This window comes from Misgurnus anguillicaudatus, chromosome 13 (assembly GCF_027580225.2).
Source record: "Misgurnus anguillicaudatus chromosome 13, ASM2758022v2, whole genome shotgun sequence".
NCBI classification, from domain to species: domain Eukaryota; kingdom Metazoa; phylum Chordata; class Actinopteri; order Cypriniformes; family Cobitidae; genus Misgurnus; species Misgurnus anguillicaudatus.
Genome location: NC_073349.2, coordinates 26,095,108 through 26,114,394, shown reverse-complemented (window position 1 = coordinate 26,114,394; position 19,287 = coordinate 26,095,108). Strand labels below are relative to the sequence as shown.

The 19,287-nt window shown below is 34.5% G+C and overlaps 1 protein-coding gene across 2 annotated transcripts in view; it reads right to left on the bottom strand.

Moving 5' to 3' along the window:
* Positions 1-213: 213 nt before the first annotated feature.
* Positions 214-19,287, bottom strand: part of hoxc13a (homeobox C13a) — a 90,127-nt gene continuing 71,053 nt past the window's right edge. The window contains exons 1-2 of one of the 2 annotated variants that reach the window (XM_055187457.2): positions 3,427-4,191; positions 214-1,423 (exon numbers count right to left, since the gene is read on the bottom strand). In XM_055187457.2, coding sequence (XP_055043432.1) covers positions 1,167-1,423; positions 3,427-4,090 — 921 coding nt within the window. In that variant the 5' untranslated portion in view covers positions 4,091-4,191 and the 3' untranslated portion in view covers positions 214-1,166. Of the gene's footprint in view, positions 1,424-3,426; positions 4,192-19,287 lie in introns of those variants that run through there. The other variant, XR_012372957.1, reaches the window with a different exon arrangement.

Here is a 19,287-nt window from a genome sequence, read left to right as displayed (position 1 = left end):
GCGTCTGCTAAATGCGAAAATGTAAATTCACAAACACACAAAAAGACAAATTATCATCCCATATTGATAATTTATGCTTTATCTATGTTGAATATGCTATGCTGTTTTTGCAAGTTTAGACAGACAGACAGACGGACGGATAGATAGATATATGGAGTAGTCATGAACGCACCGTTTGCACTGATAAAATGAAAGACATTGCCAATGCTCAAGAAGAATGTACTCATGTTTCAATGTCGTTTTTATTTATGAAATGTTCCAATTCAGTACTTTAAGGTATTGAACACCACAATACAGTTCACATACTGCACAAAAAGAGATACAGACAACTTGTGTGAACAGCTTCAATGCTTTACGATATATATATTTATTTATATATATATAAAACAAAAAGATTGTGCATTAACGTGTAATGCTAAATGATTTTTAAATGCTTACAATCATTCCAGTTGCATGTAGAGTCATATCCTTCACTGCCAATAGACACACACAATACAGATGATCTTGAAACATTCCTTTTTACAGACCTGGCATGTGCGAAATCTAAATTAAATAACAGAACCATTAAACTGTACATTTAACATTAGCAGCCTGGCTTTTCCCGGCATATCTCACAGTGAACCAATTAGCTTTTGAAATCTCGGAGGCTCAAATCATCGTCATCTCCAGCCAATGCAAATGATGATTATTGTTCGTGTCTCAGTTCAACATTTGCCATAGCCTTCCGAGTATATACAAGTCCAGATTCTTTCAAAGTGTCCGGTATATATATTTTTTTCTCCTCGTGCGTGTTCTTCTGGTTTGTTGGCTTTGACGCATAAGTGAAGAGACGCAGAAGGGTCGTGCTTTTTTGTATTTTCAGATGCACGTAAACCATTTGTCTCTTTGATATCTCATTTTAAATACTTAATATTTATATATGTACATTCATAAAAAAATGACGAAGTTGAAACGCTGTTTCTGTGTTTTCACAGTTTTTTATGTCCCAAAGGCCGAAGAGCGGTAATGGCAATGTGTGCATATTTAAAATTAAATAAAGGGTAAGAAGACAGGTTAGGTGGAAGGCTGAACGGATGTTCTTCATTCATGTTCTTTTTTTACAGATGTAAATATTAGACTTGGTGGACGGAAGGATATAAGCTGTCGAGAAAAGAACGACACATACATCAAGTGTGCATATGACTATTTGTCTTGGATTTACTGACAAACTTCTTCTCCTTCACTCTGCGGTTCTGGAACCAAATAGTAACCTGGCGTTCTGAAAGGTTGGTTGTAGCAGAGATGCGCCGTCTCTTATCTTTGGTGATAAATTTGCTTGCTGCATACTCCTTTTCCAGTTCCTTCAGTTGGAGCTTGGTGTAAGGAACACGTTTTTTGCGCCCTCGGCGATAACTGCTGACTTCGGGCTGCAATGGAACAACATCTGAAAAAGAAATGAATAAATATGAAATCATTAAGATCATAGCATAAAAGTACGACATTTCTATTCAATTCTCCCGAAAAGGTCAACTTAAATTTTGTGTAAAGCATCTAACTGTTGAATCAAATGTTACTCTTGTTTCACATTACAATCAGATACTCTAATTATTAACATAATACACCCTCAAACATATTTTGGACACTAAAATAAATCAAAGCATTATGCAAGTGTAAACGTGGTTACACTTTATTTTAAGGTGTACTTTGTACAGAGCAATAATACATTTAAGTACCGAGTAATTTTAATTAACACCATGAACCTACTTTAGGGTTATGATTTGGTTTAAGGTCAGTTGCATAAGTGTAATTACGCATAATTTGTCTGTTATTACAAAAGTACACATAACTTGTGTAACAAAGAATATTCGTTTACACATTATTTTTACTCAGTGAACAAATGCACTTATGCAAGCATACAGTAAGCTACACGTTTTACACTATGTCTTGTGTCCAAAAGCTACTGACAACGCACAAGAGTGAGTGTTAAGATACCGTCCATTAAAGTTGTTTTTCCACAGCATGGAACAGGCTCTTAACATATGGATATACACACTTCATGCGGGACAGGTAGGCAGAAAGTGTTTGTGAAGATAGAAAACTCATTTCAAAGTAAAGCTAAAATGCACACTGACAAGTGTTTGACCAACACACACACCCGTTCTGTTACAGTGCAATATACCATTGTGTAAAAATAATGTATATAGCCTACCTAGTACTATGCAAAAGTGCTAACACCTATCAACTTTTTGCTTTCACATTATTACAAACTCGTCGTGACAAAGTAAAATAAGACAATATACTAAATTTATCTGCCAAGCTGAATATGACACTCCAACAGTAAAATGTGTTCTGGTAGTTATAATGATAGATAATAAACATTCACTGCTATTCTGCCTACAACATGCTAATGCGTTATGGCCCCAAACAGACACTCAAATAAATAATTAAGATCTGTTTATGACCATACACTAACACAGGACTTTAATACGTGTTTTATGTACCACATTGCCGTGACTTAGGTCCTGTAGTTTAGTTATTTGAAAATATAAACGTGTGTGCCTGTCTAGGTGTGCTTCCCCTTTTAGGGGGAAGGGTTTCCTATCAGGTCAGGGGCGTGTGGTGGTGACAAGTATTCACTACAACCACAATAATGCTGCAGTATCTTAAAATCAACTGATATATTATAATGCATACATTCCAGTAAAATAGTAGTAGTGCTTTCTATTTTACGACATGTCACATTTGACCAAAATAGAGGCGTGTGTTATATTTTGCTACACAGGAGTTAAGCTAAATACTTTATTTTGACAGATTGTCAGCTGCTTGTAAAATAAACAACTGCTGCTGTCATTTGTAACATATTCACAATAGACTGATTGTCGGACACCTCGGTCACCGTTGACAAACATTATAACATTAAAAGCGGGTATAAATAAGAATTTTGTTATTATCATAAAGGAGCAAAGGTAGGCAGTATTGCCATTGCCCTGTTCCACCCTGCGTGACTGTAGCTTAAGACATCCTGTGATTCAATAATGCCCGAGTTAATATTTGACTAAACTCTTAGATACGTCACTCAAATATTGTACTATTTTATGCGAGGTTGTAAACACGTTATATACTCTAACTTATTACTGTACAATTATTGCTTAATTTAGGTTTGTCTCAAACTCTTATTCTGAAAGGCCGATTGAACGTTTATCAATAAGACGTCAACAATCGAGATGAAAATTTAATTCAATGAAATTAAACTTTTTGACAAGTTAATGGAGACCTGTCATAATCTATTATAGGGTTTTGGGCTAAAATGATTCCATTATTTGATATTATTTTGCCAAGAAAAACATTTACTAATTTCAATATGGCGAATACGTGTACACCGTATGCATTAAATGATCCCTTTAAATTACTAACTTTAAAAGTTTCACAAATACAGTAAAAACAAACCTGGGAATGGAGATTTCCAAAGATGAGAAGACTGTGTTTGTTCCTTTGAACAGTACACCTGCCCATCCCAGCCATTCGACAGAGCCCAGTGTTGATACCCCTCCATTGGGATCAACGCATCGTGACGTGGCTCTGGATGTGCGCTAATACTGGGAACCACCGACATGTCAAGATATCCTGGAACTGCCTGGTACGAACTGGCAAAGCTCGGGTAGAAAGCAAACTCCTTTGCCCTGCTGGAGAGCTCCTCTGTGGGCAAAGTGGTGCTCGGCTCGGCATATTTCTCTGCAGGGTGGTACGAGCAAGGTTTCTGCTGTAAGTTCACGTTGTGCGAGTGAGATAATCTGCAGCCGTAGTAAGGGTTTCCAAATGGGTAGCCGTAACTCAGAGAGGCGCTGGATGACGTTTGTGGAGCGGGGCACTGTCGCCCTGTGTCAGCGGAAGATATATCCGAGTACACGGATCCCTGGTGAGTCGCTATGGTGCCGGAATGCCTTCCCAACGCAGGGTGTGAGATCAGATCCCTGCAGTGAGTCGCAGGACAATTCCCGCTTAATCCCTCCATAATTTGGCTTTTATTCTGATTATTTTCATTCGGGCTTTTTTCATACAGGTACATCAAGGTGTCCGCCCAGCGTGGATGCAGGACCAGCGAAGTCGTCATATCACGAGCTGCCGATGCTTTTTAAAAGTCGCCTACTCCAAGACTGATACCTCATTTCCAACTAGATTTTACGCACGCGCATGCGCAACAGAAAATCCATGTGTCCAGTTCATTAAAGCGCAAACACGTGATATGCAAACTACCCCGAAGAGACCGGGGTTGTGGGTGGGAAGAACTATCCCTTTAAACATCTACTGGCTCATGTTTCACGCCTGGCTTCTAAGGTTTTTAGCGCTCGGGCATTGGCTAGGAGTGTCCGAGATAGCCCAACGCCATTCTTAAAGGGAAACTCTCCTAGCAAAGCGGGACGAAAACAACCTCAGTATTTCGGCCGACAAAAGGCTGGACACTTGGCTTTTGCACAGTTAGTGAATTTTTTTCTATAATATAAACAATTACAGATGTGACACAACATCTGTAACAACAAACAAATGCATACAAAAAGCATATTCAGCCACAAAAGTCAATATCCTATACATTTTAAAGCTAGTTGTTTAAGTTTCAACTTTATTTATTATTTATTGTAAAGATTTTCTATCTTATACGTAATACATAAATATGAATACATGTCAATTATGTTAATAAACGCTATTGATTTTCATTAATCTGGCTGAATGTTTACACATTTGAAGTAACAAGCGTTTATCTGTTGGAAACTAATTTATTTTAGTTATTTCAATATATACTCCTGACATACTCATTTTAGAAACAAATATAAACCATGGATAACAAATAAAAATGCAATTTGCAACAAATTGAAGTAAACGACTGATATGCACTTGCCTACTTTTTGCTAGAATTGTCTGATCATTTAAAGCACATATGGGAAAGGTGTTCTGACTGTGTATAATTCCGCGTATCCTTATGGGTTCAGGGGTTCTTTTAGTTTCGTAATGTATCGCTATAGCTCAGTATTACAAATCGATAAAAAATGCACAAACTTCAAAATGCATAAACTATATAATGCATCTATATTAAGTAGATATGCATCTGCGTAAAGTACATTCATTTACATAACTGCTTTTTGAAATTAATTAATCCACAAACTTTGAGACGCTTTAGGTCGGGTGGGGATTTTTTTTTAATGATGAATAACTAATGTTACTTTTATTGTAAAAAAAAACAGAAAACAAAAACTCACAAGTTAAGATGAATAACAGTGATTTATTCAGTCATGTTGCGCGTTTGTTTTAAACTGACGATCCGTTTCACTAAGGATACTACAGGACAGTTACATAGGCCCTGCTTGTTTCAAAAGAAAAAAAGAATACTCCATTAAACGTTAATGTGTTTTCTCTATTGTGGGCAAAACGTGTGATGAGTCGGTCTCTGACAGTAAGACATAAAATTAAGCTTCCAGGAAGTATCGTGCGTTTTGGGGGGGCTAGATAAAATGATGAAATCGTTGATTACGCTTATTCACAAAGAAAAGCCCAGTACTGTCCTCAGAGGCTGAAGAAAAGACGGATCTTTCAAATGGCAGCTGTATGGAAGTCCAAGGTCAAGGTAAAAATGCAGACAAACAGGGTCGTAATTGGAGTCTAGACAGACAAGAATGAACTTCACACTAGTATGCATGCAAACTCGCTGTAGTTTCAAAGTCTTTGAGATACAAGCGGAAAAGAAACGGGCAAACAATCCAGTGATCCCAAAAGTAATTTCTACTTTTTTTTAAAAGCGTCGGTAACTGGTAAAACTGTTACGAGTAGGAAGACAAACATGAATAACAATGCAGAAATTCCCTTCCGGTGATTCTGCTTTCTTCCTATCGTTTTCTGTGTAGCGGTCTTCTTCGGCATGTTAATTATGGAGCTTTTAGTGTACTCAGTTGGACTTATCTTCTCTTTGTTAAAATTAAATAAGCAATGCTACATGGACCGTTACAGAACACTTGGAAGCAAAACTAGATTAAAAAGTAGGCGCTATATATTTCAGAAAATAAACTGGCAGGGTGAAGGTAGGCAGAAATATGTTCACAACTCTCCTTACCTTATTTAAAAAGGTTTCTGAACACCTGAGATACAAAATGTGCGCTTCGTGACAGGAATTGGCTGTGTTGTCTTTACACTATTAAAATAATTCAGTAGACTACAATACAACACAACATACCTTTTCTTATATTATTACAAAATATAATTTAATATATTCATATGTTTATCAAAACTTTAAAGGCATATTTATTATTTCATTGCTATTTGCACTTCCAGTATTCAAAATGTGTATAATGAAATTACTTCCTGTGTAAATTTAAGAAATGAATTTATGAGTTACCCGACTGAATAATACCGCTCTGCAGCCTATATTCATTAAATATTTAAGAACTGTATATAATTTTTAAGTCTGTTAACGGAATGTTTATTATTCCTGTAGCTAGCTGTTTACATGCATTATGCATAATCTCCATAATATAAGAATTTGTGAATAATATATATAATAACAATGTAATCTTATTGCCTCATGTTTGTAAAATTCCTGCTTCACTGGCCATTTTTTCGGAGTTGTTTGTATATCCTTGTATCAACATGTAGTCATTGAATGATTACAGTTCACCCTTTCACTAAAATCTTATGTACAGTGTGACAAAACATTTACATATTGACAATTATTATTGTTTGACTTACAGTAACGATCAAAAAGTTCCATCGACACTTTAAAGTAGGTTACAGTCAAAAAAATGCCTGGTTGTTTAAACCCATGGTTGGGTCAAGTATGGACGTTAAATAAAAGAAAAGGTTGATTTGTCCATGTTAAACCCAACTTTAAGTTGAAACCTTCATTCTTAGTATATTAAATTAGACGAGGGCTAATGTTAAGTTAATGCGCACGCGCGCACGGGATAGAGGTGCTCCATGTACCTTTGCCTTACTACATAAGGCAAAACACTTGTTTTTATCTATTAGTGGTGTTAACAGAAACATGTGTTTGCGGGACATGAAATCTGTCGTTCAGACCATTTAAAGAATAGTTAAGTTATATAAACGTATAGGTTATAAAATGTTTTAAGGCATGAACACTAATAAGAAATGCATACAATAGATCAGATCAAGTCTTGTTTTATAGGTTGCGTGCATTACAGAAATACAAGTCCACACTTCGTTAAATATTTTCTTTACTAGTGGTATTTCTTTACATGCTTCCATTGATATTGATATTTTACATTTTTGTTTAGAGATCACAGGTGTATACTAAAATGCACCTCCTCGTTCTTTTCATCGTCTAGTTGCGGTGGTATGGACCCCGAACGATCACATTTGAATGAAACACATTTTGCAATTCCATACAAATTCAAAATGACAAATATTATAATTTAACCAAAAACATTTATAAATTCAGTGATTAAGGATAGAAAAATGACATCAAACTGTGTAGTTTACCGATTTTTAAACTCTCTAAAACTCTATGCGACGCAGAACGATAATGTAAATACATTAGACGCATTTTTATTTACAGACAAAAACTGTGTAGAAGAAACGTTAACATCTGACTCATCGCATCGACCTTATGTTTATCCAGCGTCTAAACATTGCATAAGTCAAAAAGTGTCTATGTTGCATGCCAGTTGCTTTTTGAGGAGGTAGCTGAGCATCAACCAAAAAAGAACAGAAAAAACGATTAAGTTATGCCACTAACGATAGACAGACGGAGGTACAGAAACATAAAAGGCCCTAAAAATCTGCTTTCAGGCATATATAGTCAGACTTGTGCACATATAAGGGGATGCAGGTGAAGAATGGAAAGCATATGACATTGCCCAATGGTAATTTATGGTAAGCAGAAACGGTAAACCAGTTAATATCTGTATAAGCTTGTATCTCTTATTATAAGAAAAAGATAGGCGTTAATTGGTTCTAGGCTCCTAATAAGACGAAAGTTTGCATTTATCCACTGATTTTCTTAATTCCATTGATAAACTATTATTTACTAATTTCAAGGATGCGAGAAATTTGAAGTGAAACAGTTTTGTCTGTCTAATGCAAAGCAAGCAAATCTGCCATTCAGTAATTTCGAATTGAATTGCTGCTGCTGCGCACTAACGTCATAGAGAGGCTAAAATCAAATGCAGCATTGGTTAAAGCTCTCTAGCCTCGGTGCTACTAAATGGGACATTGTGCCCTTTTTCTTGACACACAGAGCCCAATATTCCATAATTTTTAATCTATCTATCTATCTATCTATCTATCTATCTATCTATCTATCTATCTATCTATCTATCTATCTATCTATCTATCTATCCAAACAACCACATACACACGTTGGCCATAGCTTTTCATTTCGATTGGCATCTGTTTTGTTATTTCTAAAGACAACGTTGTCGATGTTTCTTGTCTAATTGTCACGATGTGCAGTTTGGGACTAAAGCACATACAACCTGCTCTACGCCTCAATGAGCACTGCATCAAAAATGTAAGAGACTTCAGGCAGTTGAAAACCACACCTTTGCCTGTGCATGCACATTCCTGCACAGAAGGGAGGGGGTATACTGCAGGCCTTGGTCAGACACTGAAATTGATTATGGGAAAAATTTACATCTTGCCGAGCGCCCTGCTGCCATACATATTTATGAATGTGCACCAAAATGGTGCTACAATGCCACAGTGGTATACTGTATACCATACCCACAGCCTTTACGCAGAGTGTAGATTTTATGCAAACAGAATAGTCAAGTGTGTATTTAGCTTATCGTTCCAAGCAAGTTTTGACCTTGTTTGTCCTTCCAGAAACCATTAGATTGCCCTCACCTTCAGGGAAAGAAAAAAATCTTAATTTAACAACATCAGTATGCATGTCGATTAAGTTTCGGTGCCATGCAGTAAATTATGTGTCTGACACATATGCAGCATACAAATACGTGTGAATTTAAATTCGTGCTCTGACTAAGAAAAGTCAAATGTGGTAAACGTCATTGCTTTGTCCTAAAAACAATGACAGTTTAATTACTTTGAAACATAACTTATGGTATGAAAATGATGCCTAAAAGCGGCTTCATTTATTAGAGGTTTCATAACTGGATAATACTGCCTATAGGCTCAAAAATGTAAAAACATACCAAAAAATACTTATTAGAAAGACATGTAAATGTACACAGACATGCTTTTTGTTTTGCAGGTCCATGTATGGCCTGCTTGCAGTCTCTGTCGAGCACTAAAAGCATTAAAATTCAGAAGCAACGTGACACAGAGGATCTCTTGCATGTTTTGGCAAATCTTTGCTTATTTCAACATGCAAGACTCTCAGAAGCTGCATTTTAATAACAACTAAAGGTCCGTTTGTCAAGGCGTCTAACGAGATACAAAATGTCGCCCCCACTTATAGACACGTCTAGTCGGAAGTCCAAGTTCAAGTTAAAGGAGGCGGTCAGTTCCTCTGGAGACAAGTTAATTGCTACAGCAGAGCTAAAGAGGTGCAACATTTTCTGTTCTTTATATATTTTCTAGTAATTTATATTTTTGTGAACCCAGAAAGCATGTACAATAAAGTGAAACATAAAAAATAAACCAACGTGTATACATTTTGTGTATAGTGTCAATTCTGAACAAAAACCGTGAATAGTTGTTTTACCGTAAACATATCTTTATTTTCAAATTTGTAGCGTGATTTTAGAATAGGACATCTTTATCGAGAACAAATGCGGCAAAAAAACATTTGACAGCAATTAACAAGCACATGCAGCTGAGATTTCAAGCATCAGGCTCTATTGAAAAAATGATACAATTGAAAAGAAATACACTTTGCATATACTATATTTTTATCACACATACTACTGATCTGCAGTGTGATGCAAAACGGTAAATGTAATGTTATGGTCTAATGCCAATACACCAAGATAATATCATTTAGTTTACTTTATTAACCTTTTTTAAACTTTGAAATATATTTTTTACCTTTTTTAAAGGAAGTAGGACTTTTAGAGAAATACACTGCTATAAGCGTTTCAAAAATTTAACAAATTCTGGAGAAACATGTTTTCAATAAATAAATAAATAGGTCTTATTTGTCTTTAGAAAAGCATCGTTGGAAGATTACTTATCGATAGTTTATCAACAATCTATCAACAATCAGAAAATTTTAAATTATAAAATTAAAATGATAACACTAACTTTTTAATGATACAAAATTTTATTTATTTTAACATCATACTCCATTAATGTGTTTTCAGCATGAACATGCAGAATTTTACTCTTAAATATCCGCAAGAAAAAAAGTGACGGTAATATAAATGACAAATATTTAATTTATTGATTCAGGGAGAATTAATTGATTTTTGTGAGAACACTTTATACAAATTTCTTAATTGTATTAAACATAAAAACAAATGCATGTGGAATCACAATAAATTGTACATTTTATCAACAACAACTTTATATAAGGTTTAAATAAGCAACACGTGTTGCATATGTTAACTTAAAACTAAAATAATAAAAAGTAAAATGTGTTGGCTCATGTGGACTGCTGTACAAGACAGGCTGTAATATGTACGTGTGGTGTATGACACCCATTTTCTAAGAAAAAAATGCACTGTGTTTTACGCAGAAGAAATAACACTAGATTACCTGCTCTACATAGAAAAATTCCAAGTTCAGGACAAACATCTGAACGGTGCAATTTTAGGATATTGAAGCTAGCTAAGAACAAACAAACAAAAAACATTTGATCAATTAGGCTTACTCACATCGTCTCAAGAAAATATAAATCGTATATAATATCAAACGATACTGCTGATACAGCACACAAAACTCACAAACTTGGCCATTGTATCATATGGCAGTTATTCGATGGTATTTAGATATCCAGGACCTGTAATTATGTTGTCTCAACTAATTTACTTAAACCAGTATGAAATTGCTGAAAACAAAACCTTCAAGTTTTTATATAGCCTAAACATGCAATGGAACACAATGTTTTCAAATGCATTTTATATAAAACTGCAAATTGCATTACAAATCATGGAATCAGACACGTATAATTTCATAACATAAACGAACCTTTGTCCCATGTCTCGCAAAGATCCAGCAAAGATATCAATACAAAATAAATGTGCTCACAGTTGTAAACTAGATATAATCGTTCGTGTTAATATATTTAAATAAAAGCTCTGAATAACTTGCACATCACGTCTGACACAACAAGAAATGTGTTTCTAATCGAATTCTTTTGCTAAATTTAACCTGGTTTAAGCATCCCTTTAACAAAACGATCTGTATGCGTCAAGGTTGCACATGTATTGCAGAACACCAATTTTCCTTGCAGTCTTCACTCACAGTATTATTATCACAAAGTAAGAACAAGAGTTATGTAAAAAATTGCATATTCACAATTTTGTTCAAAACAACAAATCCAAAAACAAGTTACCAAAACGAGTTATCTAGTCCCAGTTTTAAATTTGCTAGGTAATATTATCTATCCACTAGCGCACGGCACATGGCCATGCATATGGACATGTATCTATGATGATGTAACATAAAAACGTTTGACAACAATGAAACAAAGTTAAAATCGCAACAAACACTAAAACTAGACGACACCACAATCCAACTATATCCATCACCAGAGAATAGTTGCAAGGAACATGCGAATCCTACCACATGCACAACCCTTGTTGTTTTAAACAATAAAAGACAGCAGTTTTCAATTAGCGCTCGTCTTCATATATGAAATCGATAACCACATATTCTGCTGGACAGGGACAATAAGTAAAGTTCAAGTTCAAAGTCTCTCAGCAGACAGACAGGGAGAAGGCGCAATGACAAAGACCCCTCACCCCTTACATAAATCACAGTAAATGACCAACATTTGCGTTTAAGTTTAAAATCTTTTATTTTTAGCAGTTCAGATGATTGATCAAACTTTAAAACAAAAATTTTAACCTATGTTTAAAAATAATACAGTTTACGCAAATGTGCATGCAACAACAATTATTTATGTAATTAAAGTCAATGTACGACCATTTTTTTCTTTCACTAATCTCTTTAAATTGCACGGGCATCAACATCCAGAACATTACTTTAGACGATGTTTGTGATTGTGTGCGCGCATATATAAATTATTGCCTCAAGTAACTAACAGTTGCAACAAAACAGACGTATTAAAGCGGTTTAAAACTAAAACATGAAGAGATCATACTCTGGTTCACAACATTTTAAAATTCCAAATACGAAGCTTTTAAAAACTCACGTTTTCTATTGCAAAACCAGAATTTTTAAATATTACAGACTTTTAAAACATCTCTCAGTGAAGTGTATTTATTTTCTTTTGTTTTCGTGCTTTAGATTTTAATTTCAGCATAAAGAGGCTAGAATAATATTCTATAGAAAGTTATAGTTAAGAACTTTATTATACTTTAGGAAAAAATCTGGAGAGCTACGTAAAACACATTTGAAATAATCTATTGAAATAAAACAATTAATGTCACAATGTGTAAATATAAATCCGTATGTATGATGTACGTATGCGTGCATATAACACAAAGGTGCACACATTAACTACTGTACAAGGCATCTAAATAAGACGTTAAATAATATTCGCTGAGAAACAGTAAAAGCATTTTGAGATAAAGTTTAATTTAATTTGTGCGCAAGAACGCCTTATTCAAAATGCGTTTTTCAAAATCTATTTTGACAATTTCACAAAATCGATAATTCGCAATATCAAATGAGAATCTGTTTCAAACATTTTCAATAGTTAGTGCGATGCATAAATGCGTGGAGGGTGTCATTAGATATAGCCATTGCACTGTGAGTTGCAAATAAACATTTTAACTATGCCTACTAAATGAAAGTGCCTCCAGTCCTCCGATTGGTTTTACTGATTTAATTGGTTTATTAAAAGACCTATTCTTGTTTGGATTAAAGTTGTTTTGTTAGTCAAACCCACTATAAATGCAAAGTAAATTCAAACCAAATGTAATTTGAAATTAAACCTTTTTATTATATCCAGAACGGTTAAGAGGCATTGAAAAACCGCATTGGCAAAATTTTATCCTGCGTGGGATTTTATGAAGAGTCAAAAAAAAAAAGGTGAAGAGTTGTGATTTGTCAACAAAAAGCACACTCGGTGTCTTTAATTAATACTGTCTTTAAAAAAAGAAATAACGCATTCCGCTGTTGTAAAATAATCTGCATGAGCAAGATATTAATGCCTGAAAGGACTTAACTTGACTGTCCAATGCAATAATATAATGAACAATTGACAATAAGTAGGTTATGGGTTCACTGTAAGAGCTCAGATGCGATGAATTGGGAAAGTCTGAAAGGTGTAGCAGACTAGAAAATAAAGATAAAATATTCATTTAAAAAGTTGTGTGGATGTATCTCACTATAGCCACTCGATGAACAATATACCTGCCAAGATCAATAACCCATGTACAGTGTAAATTATATATATCTACTTCTTTATAATATTGCAATACAAAAAAACGTGTGTACACTTTTCAAAACCAAAATGATTCAGAATTATTAGGAGGCATCGTTAAAAATAATAACGATAAACATGTTCTTGAGTATTGCTGTGACACCACCCATGTTATGAAAGTGTAATTGTTAGTATGTGGAAGTGTAAGAATGCAGTTTTATAACAATAAGGAGGATTTACTACATGCAATGCATTGCTTTAAATCTAGTGTCACACACTGGCTGGGTTACTTGAATCACGTATAAGAATGTCACACATTAGTACTTAATCCTTATGGAATGCTTCATTATAGGAAGTATATAAAACTTCAACATTTTAAACTACCAAGAGGCTTAAGACCACTTGTCCATCAATTGACTTTTTTAATATCAGGAAAAGATCTCAGGGACAAACCGGTACTGTGGTCTAAGGATTTATACACAAGTCATCTAGATCGAGATTGCTAGACAGAACATTAATGTGTTGGGACAATAACAGCATGCACCAGATCATGCTAGACAATGATTTGGTTGTGGCTAGGACACAACCATGGCCAAAATCTTATAAAATCTTGTTTAGTGTCTCTTTACCATAAGGATGGTTGGGAACACAACTTTTCTTTGAATTCAGTCATTTTTACCTATAAGCATGAAGGCTAATGCTGATTTGCATAGCTTCCTAAATGAGGAGAAGTGCCATTTCTGTGCCAAAAACAGACCAAATGAAACACGAATGGAATTTTAAACAGTTTCCTGAACACTCACCCCGTCTGTCATTGATCAGACAACCTCTGCAACTGCCCACCCCAAATACATTTCATTGGTTGAAACTCTGTTGCTATGTCCAGCTGCACGCACAACAGAGCAATATTTTTATAATGCCATATTATTGACACTTTTCAAGAGGAAACAAATAAACCCTTTGGATTAAAAAAAGAAAACGCCAAGAAAAGAAGTTAAAATATAATATTGCCATGTCCTCTCAGAATGTACGAATCAATGGTCAGAATAATAGAATTACTGAAGACGTTACTTTTCATTATGGAATCAATTCAAATATTGTTTATGAAATAAATATCCACCATGGTCAAAATATATTTAATATTGTACAAAATTACTACTTAAAACAAATGTTTCTATTTTATTTATTTAAAGATAAATATAAGCTATTTTTTTAAAATGTGCCAATTCGGTACTTAAGAAACATCTCTCTGTTAATATTAGCAGTTAAAAGTGTAAACCCTAAAATGTGCCTAACACCACAGTAATATACTTTAATACAATAACATGGTACCTTTGAAGTACAAGCTGTAGACATCTTCGATAATAAAGACACATGGACACATGTGCACTATACAGAGTACAGACAGTGAGCAACTAACCCAACATCTGATGCTATGGGTGCAGATGTGCTGATAGCCTGCAGTCCAAAATAATTTTTAGGTCCAGTTCTCCGCACATCATCAAATTTTGTTTCAATAAAGCAAGATCTCTGTCTGAAATAGTTTAAAGACAACATTGCACTGATTAACATGGACATGCAATACTATTTTGTTACCCTTTAGCTGTCAATTTATTGAAAAAAATTATTGAATAAAAAGGTTGAAAAAAGGCTGGAAACTAGATTTTATTGTAAAGGTTTAAAAAGGCTCTAATATGTACCATTTGGGAGCAGATATACATTTGGTACCAATATGTACCTTTGAGGTACAAATATGCACTCTTGCCAAAGGGTATCTGCCCCAGTGACAGCTTTTGTATCATTATTTCTGAAAGTGCATTCACCTATTGCTCGTGTATAGCTCAGTGTAAGATCATTGCATCAGCAGTGTAAAAGGTCATGGGTTCGAACCCGGGGGAACACAAATGCTGATAAAAATATATAACTTGTAATGCACTATAAGTCACTTTCAAATAAAAGAATTTGCCAAATGTAAATAGTAATTGTGAATCAATTTGATTCACTGTCTACAAAAAAAAGATTCACACCCCTAACTTATTCTATAGCTTGTTTTAGAGATAAAGGTTATGCACTACAAAGAAAACAAGTTTCTGTTTTAAAAACAGACCTCTTACTGGTGCTCAGCTGCAGCTACATTGAACAGTTTTTAGTCAGCAGCAGTTTAAGGAAGACTACAATAGGTTTTACATTACTTAAACTTATCAAATTAAGCTATGCAATTTCAACTTGTTCGTAATAGCATATATAAGCATTTTTCATGTGATTTCTTCATGCTTTAAAAAAGCTTGAATGTAACTCGACACCCTTGCCTCTTTTGGTGAATGTAGATTTATGAATATGCAAATGAGTCCCTGCCTCCACTATTTTGTGATGATGTGATTGGTTACATGTATGTGGCATAGGAAACCAAGGTGATTTTAAACAGCGGGAATGAAAACTTTAAATTTATGGAGAAAATACTCAGCAATGGTGTTGAATGGTGAGTTTGGACATGATTTGTCTTAAAGCATATTAAAAACACCACATAGACATATTAACAACAAAAACCACAGGGAGACTTTACTGTAAGGCAGCAACAATTTTTACAGCATTGGATGGGCTTTTAGGTCGATTTAGATAAAAGCCACAAAGAAAGAATGGAATTGCAACAATAACTTGAATAGTACTTGGATAAATGATTTATGAATTACAGATGGATGAAAATGTCGTAGAAACAAAATGACTGTAAAGTTTAATGCTCTACAACTAGTTACACCTTTGGGAAAGTCTACAGAACGCACAAAAGTCCTGAAATCTTAATAAATTGACTGCTAGAAGGCCTGAGGTCTAAACAGCTAACTTGGTAGATTTACTGTATATATCTACACCAAATAGATATATTACTGTCTAAGCAGGAAAATGCAGACATGTTACATGACAAGAAAACCTCTTCAATCCTATTTACATAAAACTTGCTTTTTTATTATTTGCACAAGCATTTTTATCAAGCGTTGCCGTGGTTACACACCTGGACTGAAGTTAACTTCTGACTTGTACTTGTTTAATGGTCTGGCTAGTGACTAAACTGACCTCTAGAACAAATACCTTGTGGAAAGAAAAACATGTTTCCAAAAGATGAGGGGTGACAGTGAGCATGGATCACCTGTGTGTGGATTTGGCAGCCAGTCACTGTCAGAAGAAAACTTTTTTAGAATAATTTTCACTTTAACTTGTCAATAAGACAGCACCATCAAAACAAACACCTGCTGTAAACCCCTGAAGATGAATGAGAAAGCACACTAGGAGTACAGATATGTAGCCCCTATGACAAGCTATACCATTTTTATTTGAAAGTGTAAGGTACCAAATTTTGTAAAAGCAACTGAAAAACAGGAAGCTTACAGCTTAAAGCGATATGGACGGCATGCATTTTATTGATCATCAGAAACTTTTAAAGCTGCTGGCAAAAAAGCATAAAAACAGAAATAGCGTAAATCCAGAAATGCAATTAGAAATCTGCTCTTATCGACAGGACAAAAAAATTCACTGCACTCTAAAAATGGCTGGGTTATATTTGACCAATAGCGGGCAAATATTACATGATGGGTTAAAAATTACCCCATCACTCAAAAAAAAATTATTCAAGCCCTTCTTAGAAATGACACATTAAAATTGTGTTGAATTAATTTAAGAGCAGTAAGTATATATATTTAATTAGTCTAACACAAAATGAATATACTATAATTTATTAATTTCATTTTAATTGCGTTAACACAATTAGTTTGAGTTTGGGTTCTGGAAAAATAATAACTTTTTTTTATTTCAACCTAATTTTATCATGTTCAGTCCACTTAATCATTTTATGTTGGGACCACATGAATGATTTTTGTTGCTGTTTGTTGCTGTATTTCCCAGCATGCTTTGCATGCAACTTTTTTTGGAGAGTAATTTTTTTAATTAAGTGATATTTTATGCATTTTTAGGTAAAGAGAAAGACTTAATAGTGTTTAATGTTCGTTTATCTTATTGATTTAGAAGCGTTTGTGTAATATTTTTTTTAATTGTTATTTGGTTACCATCGTGCAGAAGAGTGGCGCTTGTGGTTAAGTTGTGGATGTGACGTATTTATCTCAATGAGCACTTACTGTTATTATTCTTAGCATGCTAACATGTGCTTATGCTAATTAGTATGATATAAAAACTTTTTATATAAAATAACTGAATTGAGTTATTCAGACTACACTACATTGAGTTATTGAAACTACAAGTTATTAAAACTATGCTAAATTGAGTTGAGGCAACTTCACTTTAAATTGAGTTGGACAAACTCAATATTTTTTATTGTGTAAAGCAGTTTTTTATGAGTTAGGGGTACACATTCATATTGGATGAAAATCCTGCCCACAATTTAATTGAGTTAATACAATGAATCTGTGCATGCTGGGTTAAAAATTACCCAATGTTAGGTTTGTTGTTTTGCAATCATGGAGTATAAAAACCCAGCATTAGGTCAATTTTAACCCAGCGGTATGTTCTGTCCAATATTTACCCATTATAGGTAAAAAAAATTCTATTTTAGAGTGTGTAGAGGAGAGCGGGGTAAGTTGTCACACTTTTCATACTGCCTACAATTTACTGAGCACCATACAACACAATGGTTATACCTTTTACCAAATAAAAGAAGGAAGTCTTGGGCACATATGTTGTATTCATTACACTTTCATATCTTATCTCATTGCAGAGTTGTAGACTGTTGAATAGAGAATGGTTTACTTGTGACAATTTGCCCCATCGGCGAGTAAGTTATCACACTAGATTATCTAAAAAGAACAACTTAATTGTGATTATTGAATTTAATTTTTAAATTCAAACCATAACTGGAAATATTAACCCTTTTCCCTTAACCCTGGATTATCATTGTTCTAAACCCTGATTTTAACCCTAGGATCGTTTCACACTTGTAATTTAGAAGCAGGGTTATTCCTGAAATTAACCCAGGGTTATGAAATCCTGCTAGCCCTGCTTTTGTGGGGTAAACCTCCTATTGTGGTGCCAAACGCAAGCAGTGTAAAACAAAGCAGGATTAGAACGTTATGATGCCAATTAAACACGCTTGATAATGGCTGCGTTCGAAAACTTTAAATTGCTGCCTTCTGCGGCAGCATTCCAAGGCAGGAAGGCATCAAGGCATGTACGAATCCCAGCCCAGTCTCACGAAATTTCGTTATATAGTCACGTATTTTTTTGATTCTTTTTTCATGCTATTATCACGAAATTCGTGTTTTTTCGTGATCGTATAACGAATTCCTGTTTTCGTGTGATTATCACGTATTGGTTACTCGACTGTTTTGTCCTATTTTCTTACCATTGTCGCTTCGGTTTAGGGTTAGATTTACATAAAATGACATCCCTAACCAAACCCAACTCTAACCCTAACGCCAGGCGACATTTTAAAAAAAATAGTATAAACCAATATATAAAGTGACATTCTAATGCAAGCACCAAATCTAACCCTAAACCGAAACGACAATGGTTTAAAAATAGGAAAAAGCAGTTGAGTAACCAATACGTGATAATCACACGAAAACGAAACTTCGTGAGACTGGGTAGACGAATCCAATGTTAGGTTTACTTCCTGACTCCTGAGATCTTGTCCCACAATTATATGCGTGTGCGCGCATGGAGAATGTGATTGGTGGAGTCTGGTCGAGTTCTAGAAAATAAAATGGTGGCCGAAAGCGGCTGGAGCACAAATTTAGTGTAAATAAATGTATATTTTCACTTTTTACACCTTTTAATTGTACTTCTAGCAAAAAAATGTATTGCAGTTTTCAAATATGTGATTCGTTATCACAAAGAAGTAATTGAAT